This window comes from Aptenodytes forsteri, unplaced genomic scaffold (genome assembly GCF_000699145.1).
Source record: "Aptenodytes forsteri isolate BGI_AS27 unplaced genomic scaffold, ASM69914v1 Scaffold411, whole genome shotgun sequence".
Lineage (NCBI taxonomy): Eukaryota > Metazoa > Chordata > Aves > Sphenisciformes > Spheniscidae > Aptenodytes > Aptenodytes forsteri.
In genome coordinates this window covers 225938-252362 of record NW_008794119.1, presented here as the reverse complement: position 1 = coordinate 252362, position 26425 = coordinate 225938, and the positions used below count along the sequence as shown (strand labels likewise).

The 26425-nt window shown below is 37.1% G+C and overlaps 1 protein-coding gene across 1 annotated transcript in view; it reads right to left on the bottom strand.

Moving 5' to 3' along the window:
* Positions 1 to 246: 246 nt before the first annotated feature.
* The window catches only part of ARFGEF1 (ADP ribosylation factor guanine nucleotide exchange factor 1), a 71004-nt gene continuing 44825 nt past the window's right edge, over positions 247 to 26425 (bottom strand). Inside the window, exons 21-39 of the mRNA XM_009276766.2 lie at positions 25778 to 25936; positions 25247 to 25397; positions 21585 to 21675; positions 20358 to 20398; positions 20099 to 20268; positions 19301 to 19458; positions 18885 to 19057; positions 17727 to 17887; positions 16933 to 17063; positions 15040 to 15169; positions 13857 to 13992; positions 13631 to 13769; positions 8627 to 8696; positions 6154 to 6283; positions 5145 to 5284; positions 4614 to 4782; positions 3522 to 3660; positions 2463 to 2580; positions 247 to 1716 (exon numbers count right to left, since the gene is read on the bottom strand). Of these exons, the coding sequence (XP_009275041.1) occupies positions 1552 to 1716; positions 2463 to 2580; positions 3522 to 3660; positions 4614 to 4782; positions 5145 to 5284; positions 6154 to 6283; positions 8627 to 8696; positions 13631 to 13769; positions 13857 to 13992; positions 15040 to 15169; positions 16933 to 17063; positions 17727 to 17887; positions 18885 to 19057; positions 19301 to 19458; positions 20099 to 20268; positions 20358 to 20398; positions 21585 to 21675; positions 25247 to 25397; positions 25778 to 25936 (2571 nt within the window). The 3' untranslated portion in view covers positions 247 to 1551. The remainder of the gene's footprint in view (positions 1717 to 2462; positions 2581 to 3521; positions 3661 to 4613; positions 4783 to 5144; positions 5285 to 6153; positions 6284 to 8626; positions 8697 to 13630; positions 13770 to 13856; positions 13993 to 15039; positions 15170 to 16932; positions 17064 to 17726; positions 17888 to 18884; positions 19058 to 19300; positions 19459 to 20098; positions 20269 to 20357; positions 20399 to 21584; positions 21676 to 25246; positions 25398 to 25777; positions 25937 to 26425) is intronic.

Here is a 26425-nt window from a genome sequence, read left to right as displayed (position 1 = left end):
AGCACTATAGGGTTCATTTGACTAGTCCACCTACAAGCACTTCTATTCTTTCCCCCCCCCCCCCCCCCCCTTTTTTTTTTTAACTTACCATTCTTTTTTACCCTGTATTTGCCTAACAGCAAGACGACACTTCCTAGTCAACCAAAGGACACCCACATTTCTGCCCCCGGAGGGCTGGGGTTTGTTCCTTTGACACGAGAGCATGAGAGGCAAAGGAAACTGTAAAACAAGTAGCTGTGGATTAGACTGGTTTTGATTGCACTGATGAAAGAGTTCAAAAACTTTATTGACCTATAACCTGATTAGAATATGCCAGATGAGAACCAAATATTGTACAGAAAGTTGTACAGAATTTTTTTTTTACATAGAAAACTTTACATATCTGTACCATATACATTTTGTCCATCTGAAAAAAATTTCTACATCCATTGTAATACAGAATGCTTGACAATCTTGTCTTTTAACCATCGGAGCACAATTCACAGTATGAATACATTTCCAATAAATTCAACCATCCCCAAACCATGCCAGATTTGTTACTTGAATATATTCAACATTAAATTCTGTACATAAGAGTGAAATCTACATCAAACAAAAAACATCTGACAGCAGACACAACCTAGACTTGTTTGCAGTGATTCAAGTTCCAGTCCTTGAAGGATCATCATTTCAATGGCTCGTTATATTTAAAAGCCCTAAAACAAGTATATTACAGGTAGTTATGTCAGTCGTGATATTTCTACCTCTGTTCTTGACAAAAGTCAGCAACACTAACTTCTGGGCTACAACGAAACCAAAAAAAGAAAGAAAAAAAAAAAAAAGAAAAAAATCACAACCCCAAAAAATAAACCCAAACTTCTAGTGCATTTGGTAAACAATGAAGTGTTATGGGTTTTCAGCAAATCAATAATACAGAAATAAAACAATTCAGGAAGAACTGTATAGTGTTAAAGAGTTTATATTACAGACCTGCATCTCTGTACATTTTTCACAGAAGGATGATTACCGATGTCTCAGACAGCCTGAGTGTGCAAAAATCTTAGAATAAGAATATCAGACATAGTTGCTAAATATCTTTTACCATGAACAATAATCTCCATTTTCTTTTCACTATAAACATTTTATCCTTCAAAATACAGCCCTCCTGAGTTGTACTTCTTGCAGAAGCTCAAACCTTTACATATATAGTTCTTTGGGTACATTTTACTTTCACACCCGCCATAAACATCTGTTGCTATACTGCTGTCTAGGACAGTAAAGGATATTGCAGCCCACGCTGACAAGAGGACTGTGCTAAAAACTGGCTCCGTGCTCAGCATGAGCCAGGTAAGAGAAACCGATAGAGATAATCCATCAGGAAATACAGGGACTGGAGTGTTGCAAGCCTTAATTACAGTTGTAAGCATCTGTACCGTTAAACCCTCAGATACACACTGCCGTACAAAGAAACCATTTTTATGGATATCCAGACAGAATGGCTCAGCTACCTGGTCCTTTCATTTAGCTGAGGAGTATAAACTTTTCAACGGAGCAATGCTCAGTCACTACCTGCTACTGCTTGCTTATTCCAGACTCTTGTTCTGGTGGTTGGGATATTTGGAAAACCACACCAATCCGCAGGAAAAACCTTCGTAGAACAGCTCGAAGTTCAGGAATAAGGTCAAACTGCATAATTTCACACAACAGAGGATAGTAGAATGAGGCATGAGCCTTGAACTGAGGAGAAAACAAACAAGAAATTACGCTATTATGCATCAATACACCTCAGGAAGCGTGTTGCAAGTGAAGAATTTTAAACACTCTCCCCAAGTCAAGGGGAGAAGCCCACAAAGGGACAAGCAGAAACATCTTTGTAACTGAAGCCAGCAGTGCTAGAATAAGGCTAAGACAGCTGTGATGTACTCTGACAGATGCTCGCTAGCTACACACAGCTCCTTGCTAACGCTCATTCTTCAAGAGGAAGAATTTTTCTATTATCAGTTAAGTTTTTTGTTGTAGTTGGCCCCTTTCACCTTATACTTCAGCCAAGTTCTGTTAGAAATAGAGGGAGATCTAAATATGGATTTATTTACTGCAGAATTGCTTTGGAGAAGGTTAAGGTGATGTACATGTAGTAGTGGAAGCAGAAACGGGAGTTACTTCTTTGAATAAAAATCAGCCACTAATCCTCTTCCTCAGCAGGAGAGGGGTAAAAGCAACTTAACACACATTTCTAGAGGATTTTAGCATCTTTTACATTTTCTCAGACGCATTTTGTTTTATCACTCACTGCACCCTCACTCTGCATTACTACTGTCAGTATCTGTCAAGTGCAGCTTCAACGTACACTCCCCCAACAAAGAGCGTCTACAGAGCAGCAGGAGCTTTTAAGGTCAAGTATATAACTGTGTGTGAAGAACCGGTCTGGAACTACTTCTTACCTGTAAACGTGGTCTTAAATGCCATTCCAAACAGTTACTTACCCTTTCATCACTTATCTTCAGGACTTTAGTCAAAAATAAGAGTAATAGATTAGTCCAGGCTTCCCGATGACTTTCTGATGTAAGAGTGAGGAAATAACTCAGAGCCTCACTGCAGACGCTGGAGAGGGAAGACACAGATAACATTTTGTTTTGAGCTCTACTGCAGAGAGGGAGCTTTGGCTTTGCAACTATACCAGCGTAGAGCCCTGGTGTAGAACAGCATCATTTTATGAAAGCTACTGTAAGCCTGTATAGTAACAGAAAGCAGTGATTTTGTTCAACTCAAAACCAAAGTCCTAGGACTTCAGTATTCAATATACTGACAAAACACGATTGCGCTGTTTGTGCATATATTTAAAGTGTATTGAGTGCTCTTTGAGAGGTATTAAAATGCATGTGACAAAATGATACACAGACTTTAAAAATTAATCTCATGCCGATGTAACCAGGTAGTTTTCGGCTCTGCTCCCCGGTGTATAAACCTTAAAATACTTTCACTGTGTTACTGCCATGGTTTTAAGCCCTCTGTTACTCGAACACTTGCTTGAACAACTTTGTAAACTAAAAACATTCAGGTGAACCTTAGTATACACAGTAATGAATAACCAAAAAGCCAAAAGCTTCTGTATGCCCATAGGCTCCTCAAAAGCCCAGTGCTCATTTCTGCAGATGAGAACAAACAGCATTAAGTTCCCTAAAATAGCTGAGGATACAGAAAGAAAAAAGCAGGGTTTAGGTGATAGTTGCTTTTCTTTTTAAAGAGAAGCTATAACAATCCCCCACCTAGCCACATGCTACAAAAAAAGAAGGTGACAAAACCTTTGTTCTCTCCTGCAAAACATGCAATGAGAACAAAAAGCAGCAGCAGCATTAGTAGCTGGAGGCACAGCACTCTCCACGCAACATAAAAACTCCCAATATTAGCCGTGACCACCACCACCGTACTGCGTTAGCTCTAGGAAGTTTACTGCAAACAGAGGAGGTCTATCCTTCTAAATAAAAATAAACATTCTTTAACATCAGAAATAACATCAACAGGTTCAGCTACATGGACCTTACTTTAGTAGTCTTTGCTGGACTTCCTCCCATGCACTGGTACGGCTTTCATCCATGTACATACGGAACAGAATGCGCAACCCACAGGCAAGACTACTGGTCTCCTGTTTCAGAAGATTAGGCTTTGATTTGCCTTTGAAACCTAGAGAAATTCCAAGCATCCATTTAGGTTTTTGTTTCATCTGACATTTTTCCTTATAGTCCCCCACTTCTCCTTCTAAGCATCTTCTGCACGCAGAGAGTTAGAAGAACCACCTTACGTAATTAATTTCTCACGCTGTTTAGTACAATTGAGTACTGCTAAAAATTAACCTATGTATATACACCATAATTGTGTTTGGCACCCATTTTTATACAAGCTTCCAAGTAGATATGAAACCTGGGTGTATGATAAGAGCGCATTCTAACCACCTGAACAATGGACCATTTTGTCTCAATCATATAGCTATAGTGTGTACTGTTTTATTGCTTGTTTTTAAGAAAAACGTCTACAATACTACTGTTTCCAAAGCTGTTACTGTATAATTAAACTCAGTTTGCTAGTGGAGGTCCATACTAGCAAAAAGCATACCCGTAAATATTAGTACTACCTCACTCAAGCTGAAGTGGTTCTGTGTATGCATACATCAACGCACAAAACAGCTTGCTGCATAGTCGCAGTATGCATTCACCAGTAAAAATATTGTTGTAGCTAACTTTGGTGCAAGGAACAGATTAAACACAGTGCTACGGAGAGTCCATTTTCCATCTGTTTCAATAAATGACGTATTTCACTTATACACTGGGAGGTAAAACAACTCCCCTAACAAGTTTTGGGGTTTTGTGCCTGCAGCTTCCAAGCATGGGACTCACACCTACAGCCAGGGATCAGCTTGGCAGCTGTAACCCAGTGAAACCTTAAATTTTAGGAAATCGGAAGGATATTTGCACCTGCACAGATGAGGTCTCCTCCCCTTAGGGATTCTAGGGTTATAAAGTTACAGCCTGATATTCAATTTTACATTCAGCATCGAAGTACTTTTGACCTATTTTGGGGTCAGTTCAAAGCACAGTAACACATTCTCGCAGAATATTTCTCCAAGGTGACTGACTCACCTGCTTTCCAGAGAGCAGTTCTTTGTTCATTGTTTGAATTAAATGCTTTAGCGAATCTGTGAGATTCCAGCAGACAATCGAGAAGTTTGAAAAGCTGCTGTGATGTTAGAAAACGATACATCCCTTGATCTTGCGTATCCACATGGACATCGAAGTCTACTGCATCTCTCTATTAAAAAGAAAGAAAAAAAAAAGATTTCAAGTAAAAATTCACAATTGTCTTCAGCAAGCTCCTGTGATAACTCAGTTCTACCCTGTTTCAAGTTTTTAAACTTAAAACTGTACTAAAAGTTGTATCCACATCCCAGCTACATCAATCCCTTTGAACAAGACATGTTTTAATCTCCACAGTGTGCTGCCCCAGCACAGCAAATGCAATTTAATGCAAGATGTAAAAGATCTCAACAGGCTGCGGGAAGTTCTCAAGCGCTTCTAAAAATTGTAAATTAGAAGATGTTACAGGAGTTTATGAAACTTTATCCACTAGAGAAAAAGCTGTTAAAAAGAGAGATACCTATCAGTTCTACTTACTTGTGCTGCTGCTAGATTCTCTGCATCCTCTTTTTTGCTAGTTGCTGGGAAGAATACTATATTGTCGATAGTCTGAATGAGTTCCAGTTGTACAACACATTTGATCAAAAGAGCAGCAAATAACTTCTGTTCTGGAAATTCTTTAAAGGAAAGGAAAAGAAAATTGCTTGTTAACTAAAGAACTGCACTACTTTTTTCTTTTTTGAGCTATTGTGGGGGTAAGCTGAAGAAGAGCTTAACTTCAAGCACATTCATGAACCAAACCTGGAAACCACCCATCTGAATTACTCTTCTAAAACCAGGACTGATCACCATGTTGACAATCGGCAGGTTTTAAAAAACTACTTCCTAACTTTAAAGTCACCTGCCACATATTGGACAAATATTCCACGTTACCTAAAAATCACCAACATTAGTGTCCTTGTTGTTAGCATCAGTGCAATGGCAAGAACCAGAGGCTGAGACTGTCCGCAGGCAGAGGAGGCTTAGGATAGCACTGATATCACTGATGCTTGTTTGTACTTGTGGCAAGTACTAATACCACCAAGACATGAGCATTTTAAGCACCAACACACAACTTTGCGCAAGTATCTTAAGGGTTTTATATACTCCCTTCAAATCAGTCTAAATACGCTTCCCCCCCCTCGCCCCCCCCAGCTATTGCTTCTCTTGCATTCTGCACAGAAAGAACCTTGCTCTTAAGAAAAAAAACCCAACCTCATTTACATAGCATTATAAGGAGAATACTATTTTTAATATTTTGCTTTGGGTAAAAAGCCTGCAAGTTAGCAGCTGAACTCTAGATTTTTAAAGCACAGGTCAAAAATGTGGACCCACAAGAGGCCAACAGAATTCTGTCATACTACATGAAGACAAAAATTTAACCAACGTAGTTTTCTTCACATCACGTTTCTGAAGTTATAGCTGGGGCTGTAACTAAAGATATCAAACATCTGCTAACTACTACTCTTAACAGATATAAAATGCCAAATCACTACAAAACACGCACTTGCTGTTGGCCTGGTTTTACTCATTTCTTCACCTACTGTGGACCCTGCGCTGGGTTGATATGGGCGTCCATCTGAAGATCTAGGCTGGATAGAATCATGAATATCTACTGACTTCTGTGAGATTGTATCCTGAAAAGAAAGCCAAAAAAAAAAAATTAACTTACAGAAAACTTCTGCGAGCTAATCATCAATAGTGTTGTGCTCTTCGTAGCTTAAGACATTTGCTGTTTCAACACTGCACTTTTTCATTCACTTTAGTCATATTTGATATTAGCATTCAAGAAAGCTGTACTAAAAAGATGACCTACTAAGAAAGAATTGAAAATTTAACAAGAAACAAATATTTAATTACACAGCAAAGTCAATGAGTAGTATTTTGCACATAGGTTTTTTGTATGCCATCCAAGCATTTAGTATCTCACCCAACAGTTTGACTTTTACCAGATTAAGCGTACGAGGTTTGCTGCAAGGTTCCAATACTGGGAAATGCAGTATCTACCTTGATCTACAATAAAAACCTCTAATAGCTTCTGTGAGAATTTGTATTCCTTTTATAATGGGTGAAAATGCAAACACACAGATCTTAAATGACAAGTCCAAACAACATGAGGTGTCACCAAACTTTAATCTTTACCTGCCTTTACTCCCTTGAATGTTCTGAAGTGTAAGCTCCTACTAACGTTTGTAGGTGCTACAGGAATTTACCACAGTAAAATGATGAAGGAGGAAAATATATGCCTATCAAGAAAATGCTCTAATTTAAAATCCTTTTGCCAGAGAGCTGCTTGAGCAGACTTCTGCCATGTGTTCTGATTCTCCATGTGGTACTGTGTTATCTTGTGAGCTAGAACTCAATGACTTTGGAGGATGAGTTGTTGGGATTTTGTTTTATTTTTTAATAAATATCTTTCTTCTTGATCAGTTGAATGTAAAGTATTAAAGTCAATGGTAATACCTATTGTTTTCATTTCAGAAAGCATTCATTGAAAGAGGGAAATGTAAATAACAAAATATATTATCATTAACTGCAAAGCAGTTATATGTAGCAATTACTGCCCCTTTCAATAACCCAGCATTTCTATTGGCATTTGTTCAGTAAGTGCCACTGTAGACTGTATGTTAATTCCCTGCACTGTGGTGTTAGCAAGATTTAAATCTACACATAGAGTTCCTATAAAGAACATACCAACTTCTCATACCAGTAAATAACCAAGGTTTTAATTTTTATTAAGTATAAATATACTTTTAATAGCTATTATGTCCACAGATAGTAGAACGCCTCATTATATTTGAGCTACCTGAAGAAAAATTAGATGGAAATATCTAAAGCATGTGAAAATTCTATCCTACCAAAAGAAAGGATCCAAAATATATCTCCTTTAACACTATTTATTATACAGATTATGTTAATTTTGAAGTTGTAAGGTGTCTTTTTACACTGAAGATAAAAAAGATTTTTGAAAACATTCATGTTAAACTATTTCAAAGAGAAAAGATCTTTCAATTTGTTAACGACTAAAACATTTAATATATTTGCCATTTTTGCATGCTATTATATTTGACATAAATGGATCAAAAACGTAGCCAACGTTCAGATCAAATGTTTTATACATCAAACCACTACAAATGACTCAAGATATAGCAAGCACATTCAGTCACACGGATGTAAAATACCTGTATAATGAGAACTGGCCATCACAAACATTTACACTCTGTTGTAAGTAAATTATGTTAACGCTCCATAAAGATAAATGGAGGGAGTCGGTCTCTCTTAGTAGAACTCATTTGGTACCATATCCTTGAATGATTTTTATCAAATGCTTCATTAATCTATAAAGAACTTCATGCAGCAATCTTGTGAGAATGTCCAAAAACTAAACTAATTCTTATCAGTAAAGTAGCTACAGGGCTGCCACTTGTAAGCAAATCCAAATTTTACATCTGTTTATTTGATCAGTGCTAAGAAATCTGATGGTCATACATATTTTCTATTTTAAACACCGATGTTTAAGTTCTTATTACCAGAGAAAATCTGAAGGAAAAAAAAGTCAATCTAACTGGCAATCTTGCCACCTCCAGCATTTTCTCATCATGCCAATATATCAAAGAGAATATTGAGCAAAATGAAACAAAAACCACGCACCAAACCAGAAAACAACTCAAACCCTCAATACAGTACTACAGAGACCTGCTAGACAACAGGATATTACCTAAAACATACACAGAGAACGACCTACAGCCAACTTCTGGAAGCCAGCTTTGCTGCAAACAAATACATACTTCTCTTTCTCAATTGATTCCTTGCCATTTTTAAGCATTAAATAGCACTTTATCTGGAAAAAAACTTTTTCAAGTAAATCACAATTGAAAAATGGGTTTAAACTAAGTATACTTTTCACTTATTCTACATCACAACACATTTGTACCAAACTCTTGCAAGCATTTAAAATCTTTTTTATTTCAGCAGCTTACCAGTTTTTCTTTTGCATCAGAGGGAGATCCAGAGCCAAACTCCCCACTGACTGGGCGCCAAGTCAGAAGCCTTGAAAACACAAAACCAGTACCAAATTTAGTAAGTTTGAAATACAAATCAGAACCGATATTCTGTCCGCTTCAATATGGTGGGTATTTTGTTTGTTTTAATTTAAATTAATGGAAACCAAACATGAAAAGAGTCGGATATAGATACTTCCATAAATTAATAAACTAATTTCACTTTTAAGTACACATTTTATTCTTTCACACATACTGAAATATTTAAGTATTGTGTTTTTTGAACGTCAACGTTTCTGCCAACTGCCTTGGATGGACAACTGGATTATGTGGAGGTGGATTAATTTTTCTCAGAAATACTGGATTTGGCTTTAGGCAGTGCTCTAGTGCCATTAGTGGGCCTTATTCTCTCACACTGCCTTAAGCTTTACCTGCAATAAGGAATGAACCTACCCCAGGACAAATCAGCACAAATGTCTGGAGATGTTTTGCATTCTCTGTCTGGGATATGTTCCAGCATTGTGGTTCTACTTCCACTTAGGATTCATTGCTGTTATGAGGTACCAAGTCACTCACAATACTCCTGATCTCTTCCCTGCTGTTTTCCTATAGCACGTTGCTGTCTTGAGGATCTTCGCCTTAAGCACTAAAAAATTTCTACATTAACTGTAACTTACTGAGGCTGCCTGTGCCTGCCAAGAATTGAGGGAAATTGGATTAAATAACCTAAGTGGTCCCATCATCTCTTGTTCTATCAGATCTATTGCTACAAAGTAAGATGAAAGTTATTTGTCATTGTTACGATCTCAAACTATTTAGCCTCAATCTGTGTGAGGCAATACCTGATGAACATTTGTGTCTGCGTATCCTAAGTGAGATCTTTCCCATTGTGTTAAGGATCCTAAACTCACATTCACTGATCTCCATATAACTAAAGACCATATAACTAAAAAGACAAATTGGAGATAAGAAAAGATAAAATCTTGAGGCATGTAATGAGACAACAAATAAAGTAGAGCAGAGAACTGAATTGATTCTTGAAAGCTATCAGGACACAAATTGCAGATTATTCTGGATTAGAGGTTGTTAAATACAGTGTAATTTATTTTGGGCTATAAAGTCTTCAACTTCCATCTGCCAAAGGAGGTTTTGGCATAATGAGCCATTATGAGCCAGTAGAGGCTGGATCATCGTAATTTGTGCAAGGAACCTATTCCAACTCTTGAATTTCCCAAGGACAAGAGGGCATTCACCCTGGCTTTCTCAGTGCCAGTGAGCCCAGACTTGCCCTCATGAAGCTTCAGAAAATTTCAATTAAAAAAAATTATAAACAGAATAGAAATTAAATAAAAAGAAGACTCAAAGAAACTATTAAAATGAGCTAACGAAGTATGGGCTGGATGAGCAAACAGTGAGGTGGATTGAAAACTGGCTGAACAGCCGAGCCAAGAGGGTGGTGATCAGGGGTATAAAGTCTAGTTGGAGGCCAGTAAACTAGTGCTGTACCCCAGGGGTCAATACTGGGTCCAATTCTGTTCAACGCCTTCATTAATGATCTGGATGATGGGGCAGAGCAGACCCTCAGCAAGTTTGCTGATAACCCAAAACAGGAAGGAGTGGCTGATACACCAGAGGGTTATGCTGCCACCCAGAGGGAGCTCTACAGGCTGGAGAAATGGGCTGATGGGAACCTCATGCAGTTCAACAAGGAGAAGTGCAAAATTCTTCACCTGGAGAGGAACAACCCCATGCACCAGTACATGCTGGGTGCCATCCAGCTGGAAAGCAGCTTGGCAGAGAAGGCCCTGGGGGTCCTGGTGGACACCAGGTTGGGCATGAGTCAGTAATGTGCCCTTGCTGCAAAGAAAGCAAATGGTATCCCAGGCTGCATTAGGAGAGTTGCCAGCAGGTGGAGGGAGGTGATCCTCCCCCTCTACTCAGCACTGCGTCCAGTCCTGGGCTCCCCAGTATAAGAGAGAGACAGACATATTGGAGAGAGTCCAGCAAAAGGCCAAGAAGATGATGAAGGGACTGGAGCATCTCTCCTATGAGGAAAGGCTGAGAGAGCTGGGACTGTTCAGCCTGGAGAAGAGAAGGCTTGGGGGGGGATCTCATTCAATGTATATAAATACCTGAAGGGAGGATGCAAAGAGGACAGAGCCAGGCTCTTTCCAGTGGTGCCCAGTGACAGCAGGAGGTTCCCTCTGAACATCAGGAGACACTTTTTCACTGTGAGGGTGACTGAGCACTGGCACAGGTTGCCCAGGGAGGCTGTGGAGCTTCCCTCCTTGGAGATATTCAAAAGCCAGGACATGGTCCTGGGGAAACTGCTCTAGGTGGCCATACTTGAGCAGGGGGGTTGGACCAGACGACCTCCAGAGCCCTTTCCAGCCTCAGCCATTCTGTGTGATTCTGTGTTATTATCTTCAGCTATCAACACCTCAATGATTTTGTGGAAGCTTGGCAGGAGTACAGTTTGGGCTTTTCTGGTAAGTGAACCTTGCTGAAATTGGTAGCTGAGTAGATACTCTAGCACTAAGTTTTCCAAAAAAGGAAATAACATGATCATCTCTATTTGCCAAAAGGTAACTTGCCAAGAACCAGCAGAGACTAGTACTGCAACTAAGAACTCCCGCAGCCAATGCTGCAACTCCTAAATTGAAGAAGTTATGCAATACCTGGAAGATGTTTTATACGAATGCTAAAAAAGAAGAGATGTAATCCTACCTGATCAGATTAATAAAAACCTCTGCCAGAAGATACTTTACACTCCAGAGATTCATAGCATCTGCCTATTTCAAGACAATTAGCAATAAAGCACTTGCCCATAAAACTTTCATATATACCACTTTGCAATTTGTCTGTGTCTTCATTTCAATGTTAACTATTGTGTTACCTCCAGACATGGGAAAACAAAGGTAAAAGGAGCATTTGCCTTCTTCTCCAAGTACTGGGGCAGCCTCCACAACAAGCTGGGTATTAAAACTGTGTTGTCAGAAGAAAAAAAAAAATTAAGGCTGGGAGGGCAGGAAAAGCTCCACTGCAAAAATAAGGCTAATAAAAGGGACTAAGAAATACAAATATGAAATGCCAGCCAAACTAGGAGTCAGAGAAAAAGAACCAGATCCCATAAAAAGAGAGGGAAAAAAGAAGGAGTTGTACAGAAGGAGAAAGAAGTATCCTCCTAGGGCTCAGAAAGAGAAGGAAAAAAAATGAGTACAAAGTCTCCATTAAAAATATAACGAATACCTGTATATTGTTATAATAATTTTTTCTTACCCATCTAAAAAGCTTCAGCTTTAATCAAATATGGTCAAAGTGAACAGACTGTTTCGAGCATTTTTGTGTCACCCAACAATTGTTTGGAAAAGAGCAGGCGTACTTTCACTATGGGAAAGGAGACTGATTACATATGCTCAAGGGATTACTCATGTATAAAATCCAAGTAAGATTTACTTTGCCCTGCAAAAGTCGGGAACATCCCAGAAATATAAGAAGGAATAATATAATGAAGTTCTCAAAGAAGACATAGAAAGATTAAAAAAGGAGATGGGAAGTAAAGAATGGAAATCTATGGAAGGAGTCAGATACCCTCCTAGGAAAAATAACCCATTTGAAAAGCAGAAGTGCCATAAAAATCAAAGGGAATAATGCACATATTTCAAATCAGATAAAGCTAAAGGCAACAAGAGTATTTTGAATGTGTCTACATATTAAGATATCCAAAACGCTGCTCTAGAAGGGTTTCTAATATTCAACTATAAGAATACCCAGAAACCCAAGTTTTGATCATATGTGGAAACCAAAGCAAATGTTCTGCTAGCGAGTATTCACCTCAAAAATCTTTCCAAGTACAGGATATAGTAAGTTAGGGCTAATTCAATTGGACTTTTACATCCAGAGATTTGGTTTCAAATTTTATTTTTGGCAGTTACCAAAATGCAAAAAAAAAAAAAATCTTGGTAGCTCCCAGATGTTTCAGCTTTATTTTAGTATTATTTTTTGGATGCAATTAATTCATACCTACTCACATAGAAAAGTAGGTGAGGTAGCGACAGATGGATTAACTTATCTTTTAAGCATGAATTAAGCTCTCTTACAGTGCTATCTGATATATAACTCTAAAATTAAGGAAAGCCAGATCTACAGAAGGTTCCCTTTTGCTTCAGTTTTCTTCAGGCCTGAACTAGGTGATACCCAGAAGCAAACGGTATGAACTAGTTGACAGACACAGGACAAGTAGTAACACAACAGTTCAACATTAAGACTATCAGATTTGAAAACAAGTAGTGTTTCACCTCGGTGTTGGTAGGGCAGGGGGAAAACCCCTCATCTTTGGTATAATGCTGCACGTGATTTCTTGTTATTCTGCTCTACGATATATCTGTGTAACATACTACTCAGAATAGTACAGCCTTGTTCCAAGAAACTTCACATAGAGTTGTAACACGACGGGAAAGACAGTTACCAAATATGCAAGATAATTTTCATAAAAAGATCATGATTCATAGAAATACATGATGGTAGTTAACCATCAACCACAGAGACTTAAATCTGTAAGACTGTGGCAGTATTTTAGTAATTTGTGGAAAAAGCTTCACATGTAATTACAAATTACAAAGTCTGCCTATCAATAGCATTCTTCTATTACAGAAAGAAAAGGACCAAAAAATCAGATAGTACTTCTCAAAAAATCCACCATTTTAAAACTGAATCAAATTACATTTTTGGTGGGGTTTTTTGGGGTTTGTTTTTTTTTTTTGCTTATCTCCCATATGGTATTTCTAGTTTTTAAAACTTTATCATTTACAACACAAAAGTAGTATATCTAGCACCTAATTTATCATTATGTTCCAAGAAAGTCTGCTTCTATTTAGTCCACACATAACAGCTTTTTGTTCACCCCACCTATTAGATATCTAACAGTTTGAACTCATCTAGCTAAACTGTTTTACAAAGTATAAATATTAACAGTTGTCTTACGCATGAGGGATTGTAGTTTTGAAAATATCCAGCATGCAAGTACAAGTTTTATCCCAGATTTCTAGGGTAAACTTTTCACCATTTAGGATGACAACATTCTCCAAACAGTTTGTACCAGACCGTGCCAGTTGTTCATTGTCTGAAAAAGACAAACAGTGCATTTGTTTATTCACATTCAACATAGTAAAATGTTAACATTGTTTAACGTAATTTGGTACAGTCCTACCTTGCTGCACACACCAGTACAGCTGTGCAAATATATCATCCAAAAGAACATCACTAAGTACTTCTAAATACTGTGTGAATACATCACATATTGCATAAAGTGCATGGTTGCAAGTAGTTGTCATCCATTCAGCTTTCTAGGAGGGGGGAAAAAAGAAGTTACAACTTGGTTTAAGGTGAAACTTTTAGGATACACATCCCTGCAGGCAGATGGATATATGCATTTACTCAATTTGAATTGCTTTATAGTGACATGCAATTCCTTTCTATATCTCAAAACCCCCAAAACTTGGAGCTCCAACTTTTGCTTTGCTAACTAGCAGGTTTAAAAAACTACAGAAACAGACAAACGACTATTCTTGGAGACCAGATTATAGGACTGACAAGCACTCACCATCATGAGATACTGAGTTTGACATTAAACTTAATGTGTAACCCTAGCTCAATAGTTTAACACCAAGCTAAGTTTTCTGTGTTTCTTCTAAATATTTTCCAGGGAATAGAAATTTAGGAAGTGAGACATATCCTTCTACAAATAGACAGACAGCCTCCCAAACAGTTGACAGTTTTGTTCAAACTTCTAATATTAATAATTTACAGATAATTTACATTAGTAAGCCCATTTCTGTTTCACTTTCTTGTCAGGACAGTACCCAGTCCTGGTTTGGCAGGCCAAAACCTGTTTGGCTGGTCAAAGGGGTGCAGTGAAAGCACAGTGCTCTTTTGGGGTTTTGTTTGTTTGATTGTTTTTTTTTCCTAGGCATCAAAAAGTTTTGAACTAGCAGAACTTATTTCTTCTAATTGTGACTTCACTGCTGATTACAAGCCTCATTCCATTGAGCACGTTGCCATGAAATGATGTGTGTGTCAGATTCCAGACATCATGTGTAAAAGCTGCAGCTGTTCTTACAAACCCTAGATATGTTGCATTTTATGCTATTCTTCTATCGTTCGTAGTGTGAACTACTAGGCCTTTTACACAATGGTTAAAAAAAAAAAAAAAAGAGAAAAGTGACAATACCTCCAACACAATGCTAATAAAATAAAAAAAGGCTACTAGAACCACACATCAACCATGTAAGTTTTGAGGTTTGCCTTACATTACTTGATAAGCTATATTACTAATCAGGTTTTCTACTGTGAACATAGATCTCATGTAAATTATCTTCCCCCACTTTTTTCACCTCAGTCTGCTGTTCTGGCAGTTTCATGTTGTCAAATATCCTGAAAACAATCCGAAACAAATCTTGCCACCAGTGTTTTTCATAAGTATGGCCATATGTCTTCATTATTTCAAACATTACTGTTAAGCCCCTGAAATGAAGAAAGAACAAGATACATTAAGAGTTACAAAAAGACAAGCACTAGACCAAGTATGTCCAACTGCAACAGCAATAACAAACTCAAGTACTGTTAAGAACATTATACATTGATCTGACGACAAATCTTGCCACCAGTGTTTTTCATAAGTATGGCCATATGTCTTCATTATTTCAAACATTACTGTTAAGCCCCTGAAATGAAGAAAGAACAAGATACATTAAGAGTTACAAAAAGACAAGCACTAGACCAAGTATGTCCAACTGCAACAGCAATAACAAACTCAAGTACTGTTAAGAACATTATACATTGATCTGACGTGGATCAGTCACACTAGGGGGCTAAAATGAACTAGAAAGTCAGCTTGTTTAAAAAGCACTTAAAAGTCACAGGCAATAGCCAGAAAATACTTTTGAGAACTGCGGTAATTTCAAATTAAAATAGGAAAATAACTTCTTTACAAAGGACCACAAAAATAAAGGAACAAGTATTTCCAGGTAAGAAACACAGAGGTCTAGAAATGAGCATTAATCTTCACCAGCTATAAAGGGAGTCCAGATGCATAGCTTGCATGTAGATGTGTAAATTTAAAATGATTTGTATACAACCTCTCATATTTAGCATCAGAACTGCAACAGAATACACTTTATATGGGAAAAGCCATATTCAAGGGAAATAAGCAGGTTTTACATGAAATCAGAGTTCAGCTTTGCTTTCTGCAATCCTCAGCCAGTTAATGAATCATGGTGTAAAACCAGTTTTAAAATCCTCGAAGTAAGTATGATGGGCATGACACAGGAAGGCAGGCAGGACTGGGGTCATGAGTTTTAATTAAAAACAAACAAACAAAAAGATTCCAACAGAATTTTGCTGTTGGAGTCCACTAAAACAAAGCTACTCATTGCATGGAGCATTTTACATTTGTTTTAAACAGAGCAAAAACGGAAATGTGACACAAGGCCTACCCAGGTCAACTATGACAAATCACTAAAATGGAATAAGTAAGAGGGGGCATATATCTTGGAATCAAACATCATACATTTATATTTACTAATGAATAGAGAGGAACAGTATTGCCACTGGAAAAATACAGATTTGGATATTAATCCAATGTAATGCCTTATTTAAAAAACAAAACAGGGTGTGTGTGTTTAATGCGTATTGACCATGTAGAGTTGACCTTCCATGTTAAAATAATGCTTGCTTGTTCTATGTTAGGAAAGTTAAAAGTTGACTTTTACATTTTACTGTGTTCTAGGTATAAACTGCCTCCGTGGCATCCCGACTGTAAGTTTAGTTGAGCTGTTTTAAATAGTTTACGGATTCTATAATAAATGGAGAACAGTCACTATATTTTAATTTACTTAAGCTTTAATTTATTTTCAAATGAACTATTTAAATAGTTCTTATCTTTGTGATTTCATGGCTATTCATCCTAAACAGGCACTATTTGAATATTTAACTTTAAGAAAATTTAATACTCATCTATTTAACATAATGCAATCACAACCACGTAACTTCATTATTTATTATAACGGAAGATAAAAATTTCATATGTAAAGAACACAGACTTAATTTCTACATTCCAGCATCTATTTAAAAGGTGTTTTTAAAAAGTCTGGTGTTCCCACAGTTATATCACCTAAATTAAATACGTAAGTCATTTTATGATGGTTATGTTTACTACGAGAGTTGTTTCTATTTTCAAAGTGTAAAGTAAGACTTTTAAAATTTGAATTACAAATACTGATTGTTACCTGGTTCTTACATCTAATTTGCATCTATTGATGATACAGGACAACTCAAACAGAATTGGGAACCATCCTCGCACCCACACTCTGTCTTCGGGAGCTACATTCATATCATCACTTGTGTATTCCTTGAATGCCTTCAGAAGAAAACACAGGGTTATACAGAGTCATAAGAGTTAGATTCTTCAAAATAAAACACAGTTTGGACTGTAAATAACAAACAATCTCTTCTGTACTAGTATTACACCCTGATACCTCAGGTGAACTGGCAATCAAAATAATAATACCGAGAAGGTGCAGTGTTTTTCAAAGTAATGCTTAGTGTATTATGAAAAGTAAACTAAAAAAATGAACAAGATGATACATTCAAGCATCAGTTTTTGCTTACAGTGCAGTCTGGGTGTCCTACTCTCTTTTTATAGAGACAGCACTGAAAGTGAGGATCTACCATAACGTTTTGAGGATATCAAGCATTTCTGCTTATGCCACTATCTATTCTTCACAATATTTCTCAGCAGAGAGCAGATCCTGAGATACGTTGATTTCCAGCAGCTCTCAGGAAAGCTAGCCACCAGCTGAACTGGGTGGATGGGGATGGGCAGGGGGGAAGAAAAAAAAAAAAATTGGTGATACTTTCAAAGCCTGTGGCATTTTATACTCCTATTGCTTCTGAATAAAGTACATTTTTTCCATTAATCTCTGAAACTTGAAGGGAAGCCAATAAGGTTAGCTCGAGTTTTTTTTCTTTATAAAAGCACTGTTGATTAAAGCATTTATAATTTAGTTAATACAGACTATACCTGAGGTCTATCAGATACATATTTTGCACAGTGGCGAATGAGGCGGATCGCTTCCATACTGGTATCTGGAAATGCTGCATTGCAGGCAAATTCAGACAAGCACTTTACTGCATCCTGGAAAGAATCTATGGTTGCTGGGAAGTGTTTTTCAAACACAATCGCTGGGAGAAAAGTGTGAACAGAAGAAAAAAAAGTGTCATGCTTTAAAATCTATTAATTCTAATATGAACTGATTGTAACAGAAGTCATGAGAGACTGGTTCACTGATTGGTGCTGTCAAATGCTTAAGTAGTAACAAAAACTAAAAAATGAATGCTTAACCAAAAAAAAAAAAAATCACCTAGAGGGCATTCTAGTTTGACAGTAAATAAGTGTCCACAATAAATCAAGGTAGCATCTAGTCTAAAGGAGGGAAATTTAAAACAGTTAAGCAAGAACAGAGCAATAGGCTTACTGCTTAACACTAGTCTGTGTGATCAGAGCTGAAGAGGGCTACATAAAGCAGAGAGTTACATCTACAAAAGGACTTCCCTCAGCAATACGGTCCTGTTGCCTTGATTTTAAATAGTCACTTTTGAGGAAAAAAACCATTCTTCCTCAATGCTGAAAAAGTTTTAGGAACTTGCAGAGACTGAGACAGAATAAAGAGATCCCTTATGGCACTTAAAGCCCAAGATCTAGTTTAGAATTGAATTGGGCAGGGAGGGGGCGGAATCATAGTGCCACCTAGCTCAGCACTTTCTCCTAAACAGGGCCATAGACAAGCACAAATCAGAAACAAGGAAAAAGATAAGCAAACAACATATAAGTAAAGACTACACAAATCTTTTTTGGGGTGGGGGGTGGGGAATATAAAATTCTTTACTTAAATGAAAATGTACACGTTCAGTAAAATTATCTAAGGCTCGACTTGTTTTACTACAGAATGCTACAAAATTTTTTTTTTAAAGTCATAAAGGAAGACAGATAACTGTAATCTTACTGAATTATTTTCATAAGTATTTTCCCAGAGGATTAGTTGAAAAGTGTAAAACATTGGTTCTAAAGCATGAAGCGGGCTTTACTATGCAGGCTGTAGAGCCAACAGATAAACAAAGATTCTCAGAGTCTCTGGAGTCACATACACTTTCATGATGTCTGAATATCATCAGTACTCACTGACAATGTGTCCCGTAGTCTGGAACGCAAGTTCCACTATACTTTCATCCTGATCTGAGGCTGCCAGATGAAATACTGAAAAAATGTTTTTCCAGCCAGAACGAATGTTAGCAGCCTGGGAATTTACCATCTGTGCAATACACCGTACAACCATGTCTCGAATAGTAGGAGACCTAAATTAAGATAATAAACAATAATTGTTTAAACTAAATTACATAATCAATTAGAATAGTATAATTCTCCTGCAACTGATTTTACAAAAGCAATTTGAAACATGAATTGCAAAAGTTGGTGCTTATGATCCCAGGCGATTCAATTAATTGTATGTTATTACCTGTTTCTCTTCATGATATGTTCAAATGGTCTTAGGAAGTCCTTCTGGAATCGGAAATTAGCAAGTTCTCCTTTTTCAGAACTTCATCCTGTTTCTCTTCATGATATGTTCAAATGGTCTTAGGAAGTCCTTCTGGAATCGGAAATTAGCAAGTTCTCCCTTTTCTAAGAACTTCATTGATAATTGCCTTAATGAGTCTACTGCAAAAATAGCTACATCTTCATTGGGATTGCAGCCAACCTGATAACGTAGAATAGAAATGCATAGTAAGCTTGCATCAGAATTCTTATGGATTCAGCCCAAGCTGCCTTTACGTTTGATAACGGAGAACTAAGCAGTACTGGAAAATTAACAAAATTAAACAGCAGCCAATCCCATAAACCACATTGTTAATGCAATTCAATAATCCCTAACCCAATTCCAGCTATTTTCTACATTATATATCCTAGCATTTAAAACTTTCTAAAAATAAGCAAGCTGTCTAGAAAGACTTCAATAAGCTGTACTAAAAATGTATGTCAAACATTCACCTGATAAATAGTCAATTTAGACTTGAACAGAAAACAAACTCTTATCCCAAGCTTCATAAAACCCCCCAAAATTACAACACATAACTAAAGGCAGCCAGTTCAAGACCCAGGTCATGATAAATAACTTAATGTATACTCCTGCTTTTTACATTTATTATATCGTGTACCTCTGCCTTCTTGCAGGCCTTTCCAGCTTTACAATTTTTGTTGTGTTTTAAACTACTTACACAGAAGGACAGAAAAAACAGTGTAATTCAGATGAGCACATATTTTTTCCAACAAATGTCTAAATAAAGTTTGTTTGTATAGATAATTCAAGGAGTATGCAGTATTATTATTAACAGGGATACCTTATTAAAATGATCTCCAATTACTTCCCAGATTCTAGACCACTGTAGCCTTATCCGGCCCATGTTGTAGTAAGAAATCTCTACTATCTTCTGCAGACTAAACATTCGAGGGTGGGTAGCAGACAGCAGTTCATCCATAGATACAGCACAAAGCCAGCGAACGAAATCCACTGTTAAATGACCACAGATTTTAATGCAATATTTTTCCAAGGTTTAAGGCAAAGCTGCTTTGTAGTTGGGGGGGGGGGATAAAACCTACCAATAGCATTTCCATCCAATCTTGTAGATCCCGTAAATATTCTGTAAAGTGCAGTTTAAGACATCGTTACAATTTCTTTAAAAAGCATCTGTTAAACATGTATTCAAGATTTTTTTAAATATATAGACACCGCCTGACTACCTTTATTTATTAAAAAACAATTAGTAATTGTGGAAAAATACTGAGCTTTGAAAATAAAATCAGAAATATTTCAATTGTTTCTATTATTTAAAAATAACTCCCATATGCATACGTGGAGTCTGGGAGGTGAGCATTGTTTCTAATACCATCCACTCACTGACAGTGACTGATGAATAATGTCAGTAGTTTATAAACTATTCAGCCCTGCTCCAAATTCAGAAGTCAAACTTCTCCAGAGTGCACAATTCCTATTTGCCATGACAAATAGATACTTGAAACACTTCCCATTATGAAGTGGGGAGAAATACTGCAAACCTAAAGAGCTATTACGTGTTTGACATTAAGCCTCCAGTTTGCTTGATGTGATTTTACTGCTAGGCAACTTTCATCGAACTGACATCGATCTTGCTGCCTATACTCAATCACAGAAATGCCTGTAAGCCTTCAGAATGATACCCCTTTATGATTGTCAATTTTGACAACCATTAAGAAAATGATGTTTTCTGATTTCTTGTATGCTGAGAGAACAGGATCCATTAACACTCCAGTCTGATCAGTACTTTACAATATAAACAGGGAATTTTTATGATATGTATTATGCCTGATCAAATCCAGTTATGATAAATATGACTCACAGAAAGGCAGACTGGAATAATAATTTTGGTAATTTCAGACAACATCTACATAACCTAGAGGAAAGCAGGGAGTCAGTAATTACATTTAGGAGAAAAAGGGTCTGTCAATAATGCTCCCTGTACTAAAGCAAAATGAGATTTGCTCTACGTTACTATATATAGCAAATCAAGTTTCACTGGACAGTACGGCAGTCTTCATTCTGCAACTCCCCTGTAATAATTTTATAACAGTAAAAAGGCTTCTTGCCTAATCTTTGTTCTGTTCCTTCTTGCAAAAATACTTCTGCTCCATAAAAAAAGGAAAAACCCCACAAAACCGAAAAGCACTTTAATATGGTAGTATTTATGTAGTTTTTTCCAAATGGGGTAAACTAATGTCCTATTATTAGCACAGGGTATTCAAATATTGATTAAAAAGCTTAAGGTGGCAACAGCAAATTTAATACGATACCTGTTTACAGCAACGACAACACTTTGGGAGCTAGTTTCACCAATGGATTCCTGAATACTTGCGATCTGCTTCCAATCCACGTTTCCACCAACTACAGTGAACAAAATTTGAAAAATGGGTAAGACATAACACAGAAAGGGCTGGGAAGAAAGAGGAAGAGAAGTCATGCCACTACCAGTATAATAAAATATATTTTTAATTCACAAAAAAGAGAAGTACATCATTAATTTCCCTTGCATGAGCTGGGCATCTCAGTGAACAGTTGCATGTTGGTCTAAGTCCTAATTCTCTATCCATGTATAAACTATATTAGTCCCAGAAAACTGTCCACATTTGGAACAATTGTATGAATAGATACAAGTGAAAAAAATTTCAAAAGCACAAGAACCACCTTTTCCGATCCATCTTTCAGTGGATCTTTGGTAATTCTGCTACTGAAAATACACAACATATGATGGAGAATACTGCACAGAGGAGAACTTTGCACACTTTATTAGCAGCAAGTGAGTAAATCCATCCTGATAGGTTTTCTTTTTAATCATTCACAGAGAAGAGCTCCCACCAAAACTCCATCTTAAAGCTACATCTCAAGTACAGCAAAATTATCACCTAACAATAGCAAGAAAAATCTGTAAATAAAAATAGCAATATTTATTTTGGAGGCTAGAACTGTAACCCACATCTAGGAAAGCTCATGTTAAGAAAATGCTAACTTCACAGTGAGCAAATTTCTGAAATTTCTGGCAATCTCTAAGTCCCCCTCCACCCCCCACATCAAAAAAAGAGCAGGAATCTTACAACCATTCTGGGTAATTCCACCTACCCTGTATTTAGGTTTGTTTTTTTCCCCAGGCAGCCTATCAGAAAGATAGGGGAGAACAGAAGACTGAAAGAAGGCCAGCAGTTCTGTTCTCAGAGCTTTGCAGAGATGAAAAGTTCTCATGTTTCAGACTGCCTCCCAAAAATCTGCCTCCGAGTCTTGCTGTGCTCCACACTTGGAGGTGGCTGGAAATGACTGGCTGTCAAAGCTAGGTAAACCGACCCATCTGAAGTATTTTTCTAGGGCATTTATGGAGTAACCTTTCTGTACATACATGCATACATATGTAACCTTATACTAGTATTTCAGCAACTTATAATACTGTTGGGTTTGATCAAGACTTCTCTTGTAAGTACACAAGCTGCCAGTATCAATTAGCTTGAATCTTGGTAATGCGTCAGCAAAGAAATGTATCAAATGAGCAGCTGTGTGAACTGAATTGAAGGGCTATTTCCAAGAAGTCAGGTAACCCCAACCAACTCTGCCAGTTTGCTTGAGAATTCCTTATTATCGTAGGATTTACAATCAATGCTGGAAAACCTAAACAGACATCAGATTTATAATCCAACAGTTATGAGATCTTTTACAATGGAACATTAAGCAGAATTATGTAGGTGACTATGAAAAACTGATTCCTCAGATTCCCATTGTCCAAAGAGGATTTCTGGTTACCTAAGAAGTACACTTTGGCTACAACCTACTCACAGCAGCAGGTTTTGTCTTCCAACTGTATGAATATAAACTAGAGTAGAAGAAAGCTGAACTTCACAGTTACAACTCCAAGTAAGACAACATTCCTACCAAAGACATAAAGGAATAGATGCTTATTCATTTACTTTTACAACCCACGTGCTTGTGATGCCTTGAATTTTCAAGTAAAACTAAAAAGGGCCACAGCAGGAAGATAATGCAAGAGTGATGAAGACATTCAAATGTAGATGCCTGAAGAGTGCACACCTGAATCCTCGTTCAGGCAGTAAATTAACAAAAGGGTTTTTGGGGTTGGTTTTGTTTTTTTAAAAAACACGCACTTCTAACTTCAGCAAGAAGAGTGAATGCTGCTGCTTATGCACGTCTGATTTTGCAAGCACGTTTGAAAGATGAAGCTTCTGTGTCACCACACTGCAACTTCACTTATTCTAATTAAACAACTATTTTCCTCTAAAATATATGTCTGTATATATGGACATATGCACTATGGGTTCTTCACAGGAATTTAGGTTTATAGGAAGGTTGCTCGAAAGCCACAGTTCCAGAGGATACTTCAGAGTGATCATAGAAAGAAGATTAAAGTATCTGCAACACAGGATTTGTGGAGAACAGTGAAAAAACGAAAATAGTTGAGAAAATGACTATGTTCTTACAGCCCCTAAGTGCATGAAAACCAAGTTCCTTTGGTTAGGCATTTGTCCTATTGTTTGGGGGGGGGGGGGGGGGAGGAGTGGAGAAAATGGTTAAGTTGCCATATGCGCACTGTAACAAGCATTCCAGAAATTCAAATCAGAGAGAAACATTTTATACATTTGGGCATAGACTATTTTCCTTAGAAATGTAGTTGACAGAGGGGAAAAAAGTCTTTATGAGTTGGATCTACACCAATGACTAGCAAGTATGATTTAGAGACACCCGACTACAGTTTACATTCTCGAGCTATTAGGACTTAAAATTTTTAAAGGCCAGTCACTTCAGCATAGAGAAACTGCCAGCATTTGGAAATAGCGAAGTTGGATAGGTCATCGGGGAACACTAAACTGGAGGATACATATTAAAAGGGCAGGAAGAAGCTCAGTATATGAGATGTTGGTAGACGCATTAGTTTCCAGGCATAAGGTTTCCCTTCAGCAACTCTTGGCAAGGTGAGGGGAGTACATAGAGGCAGGCCAAAGGAGAGCACAATGGAAAGAAAAGGACTGACTGCAGAGTAAGAAAAACCGTCTGGGAAGAACACAAAGCCAGACAGTTAGGACTAGCTGAGGGCTAAGATCAGGGAAACAAGTAAAATAATAATTACTCCTCAAAAAAAAAAAAAAAAAAAAAAGTTACATGAAAGATTGAGGGAACACAAAGCTTTTGCTTGGCTGTGGGTGAAGCTGTTCAACAGGCAGGAGATACTGAGCATCATACTAACACTGAAACTTTCTAACAGTCAAATGGAATTATATATACTTCCTTGATGCTTCCATAGTTTCCTAATACTCTACACCTGTATGTCTTTAACTGTGTTCCTATAAAAAAAAAAAAAAAAAAAAAGAACCTTTTTAAGATAATTTAAGGTAAGACCGGTATACCTTTCTAGGAGGATAGGAAACAACATCTCATTTATGGAGTAAATTTTGGCTCTCAGGTCAACCTAAAAAAGGCACGCACTTTGTACCAAAGAAACCAAAAGAGGAGGAAACAGAATTTCAGAATTTAAGCTCAACTAATCTTCCACTTGGTTTGAATACTGTGTATTTCTCACAAAGTTTCAGAACAGGATACTTAATCTACACATACTAACTTGCCTGTTTGGTAAAATACTTGGGTGCACTAATGTTGCAATATTATTAAATCTGGTCATACCATCAGCAATCCATTCTTACTTGGTCAGCTATATTTTAATAGAAATGAATAATGTATCATTTTCTTACATTTCCCACTCTTCTATCCTAGCAATAATACTTAACAGAGCAAAACAAATATTCCAGAAATATTTGGAAATTAAGCCTAAGACAGTTTTATAAGGACTACTTCATGATCTCGTCTCCGAACCTCACAGTCAATAATGGAAACAAAGGACAAACTTTAATATCTATCTGAACAAAGCCAGTTAAATTAAATACTTCATATCTTCATTACTTACCCAGTCCCAGCCCCACAAATTCATCGGGTGCCTGATCTTTTGTTCCAGTAAAAGAACCTTCCCTGCCACGCACTGTCCCTGAGATGTAGCGAGGTTTTACTCCAGTTCCTATTAACTGTGCCAGTTCAAGTTGACTGATGCATTTCAGAATCTATTCCAGAGAGTAAAGAAGTTGTTTATCAACAATAAGCAGTTTGAAATAGTAAAAAATAAATAAATAAAAATCTTTAGGCAGATCTTTAGAAGAAAAAAAATTCTAAACACTCAAGGTCAGACAAGTATTTCTGTTCTTCTAAAATGAATATTAATTGAAATACTATTGGATTAGTCTCACACTTTTATTTCTCACTTGGACATGTGTTGCTACTTTAATTGGCTGCATAATGTGCAATTCTACATAATGTATGTACAAAAGTATATACTTGGCACTTATCTAAAAACCACTGTATTTATGCACAAACAAGTACACTACTGTGTTCAAAATCAGTACACATGCTTTCTTAACAGTTTAAGTACAAATGACTCTTGTACCTCATGCCAGGAATTTCCTAAATAGTTTCCATCTGTATGAGCCACCGTGATGAGAGTTTTAATTGTGTCAATGTTCTTCTGCTTCATTTCAGTAATACCAGAACTCACTGTAAGTAACGTAAATCTTGCTAACGCTTGGACATAGGCATCTCTTTCAAGCTACAAATGGGAGGAAAAAGAAAAAGTTATACATATTTTCTCAGTTTCTCGTTCTTAGTACAATCTGTGTGATTTCAGCAACTATATCATTTACCTTACTCTTCATAGAACTGAATTTCCAAAGCATTCTACATAGTGAAAATACCTCATGTTCTTCCGTAGTAAGCTGTGGGACAAAATCAGGCTCCCTCTATTCAGGAACATGAAGTGTAATGTCTGACAGCATAGAACACATAGGTTGTTGTAAGGTTTCTGGGTTTGGTCTTTTTGCATTTTTGGGGGGCTTTTCTGGGAAACAGGATGCTGTTTCAGAAGAAGGGTGGCTTCTTAGCTAAGCTTTTAATATTCTTGTACTACACCTGGACCTACTCTGAAAATACTGCCTTAGCAGATTCTCTCAAGTTGTAGGATTTTTTTGGCAACAGAATCTAAATAATGTATCTAAAAGGTATGTTTTGCCAGTTCCACAAAACTGCTCAAAATATATTT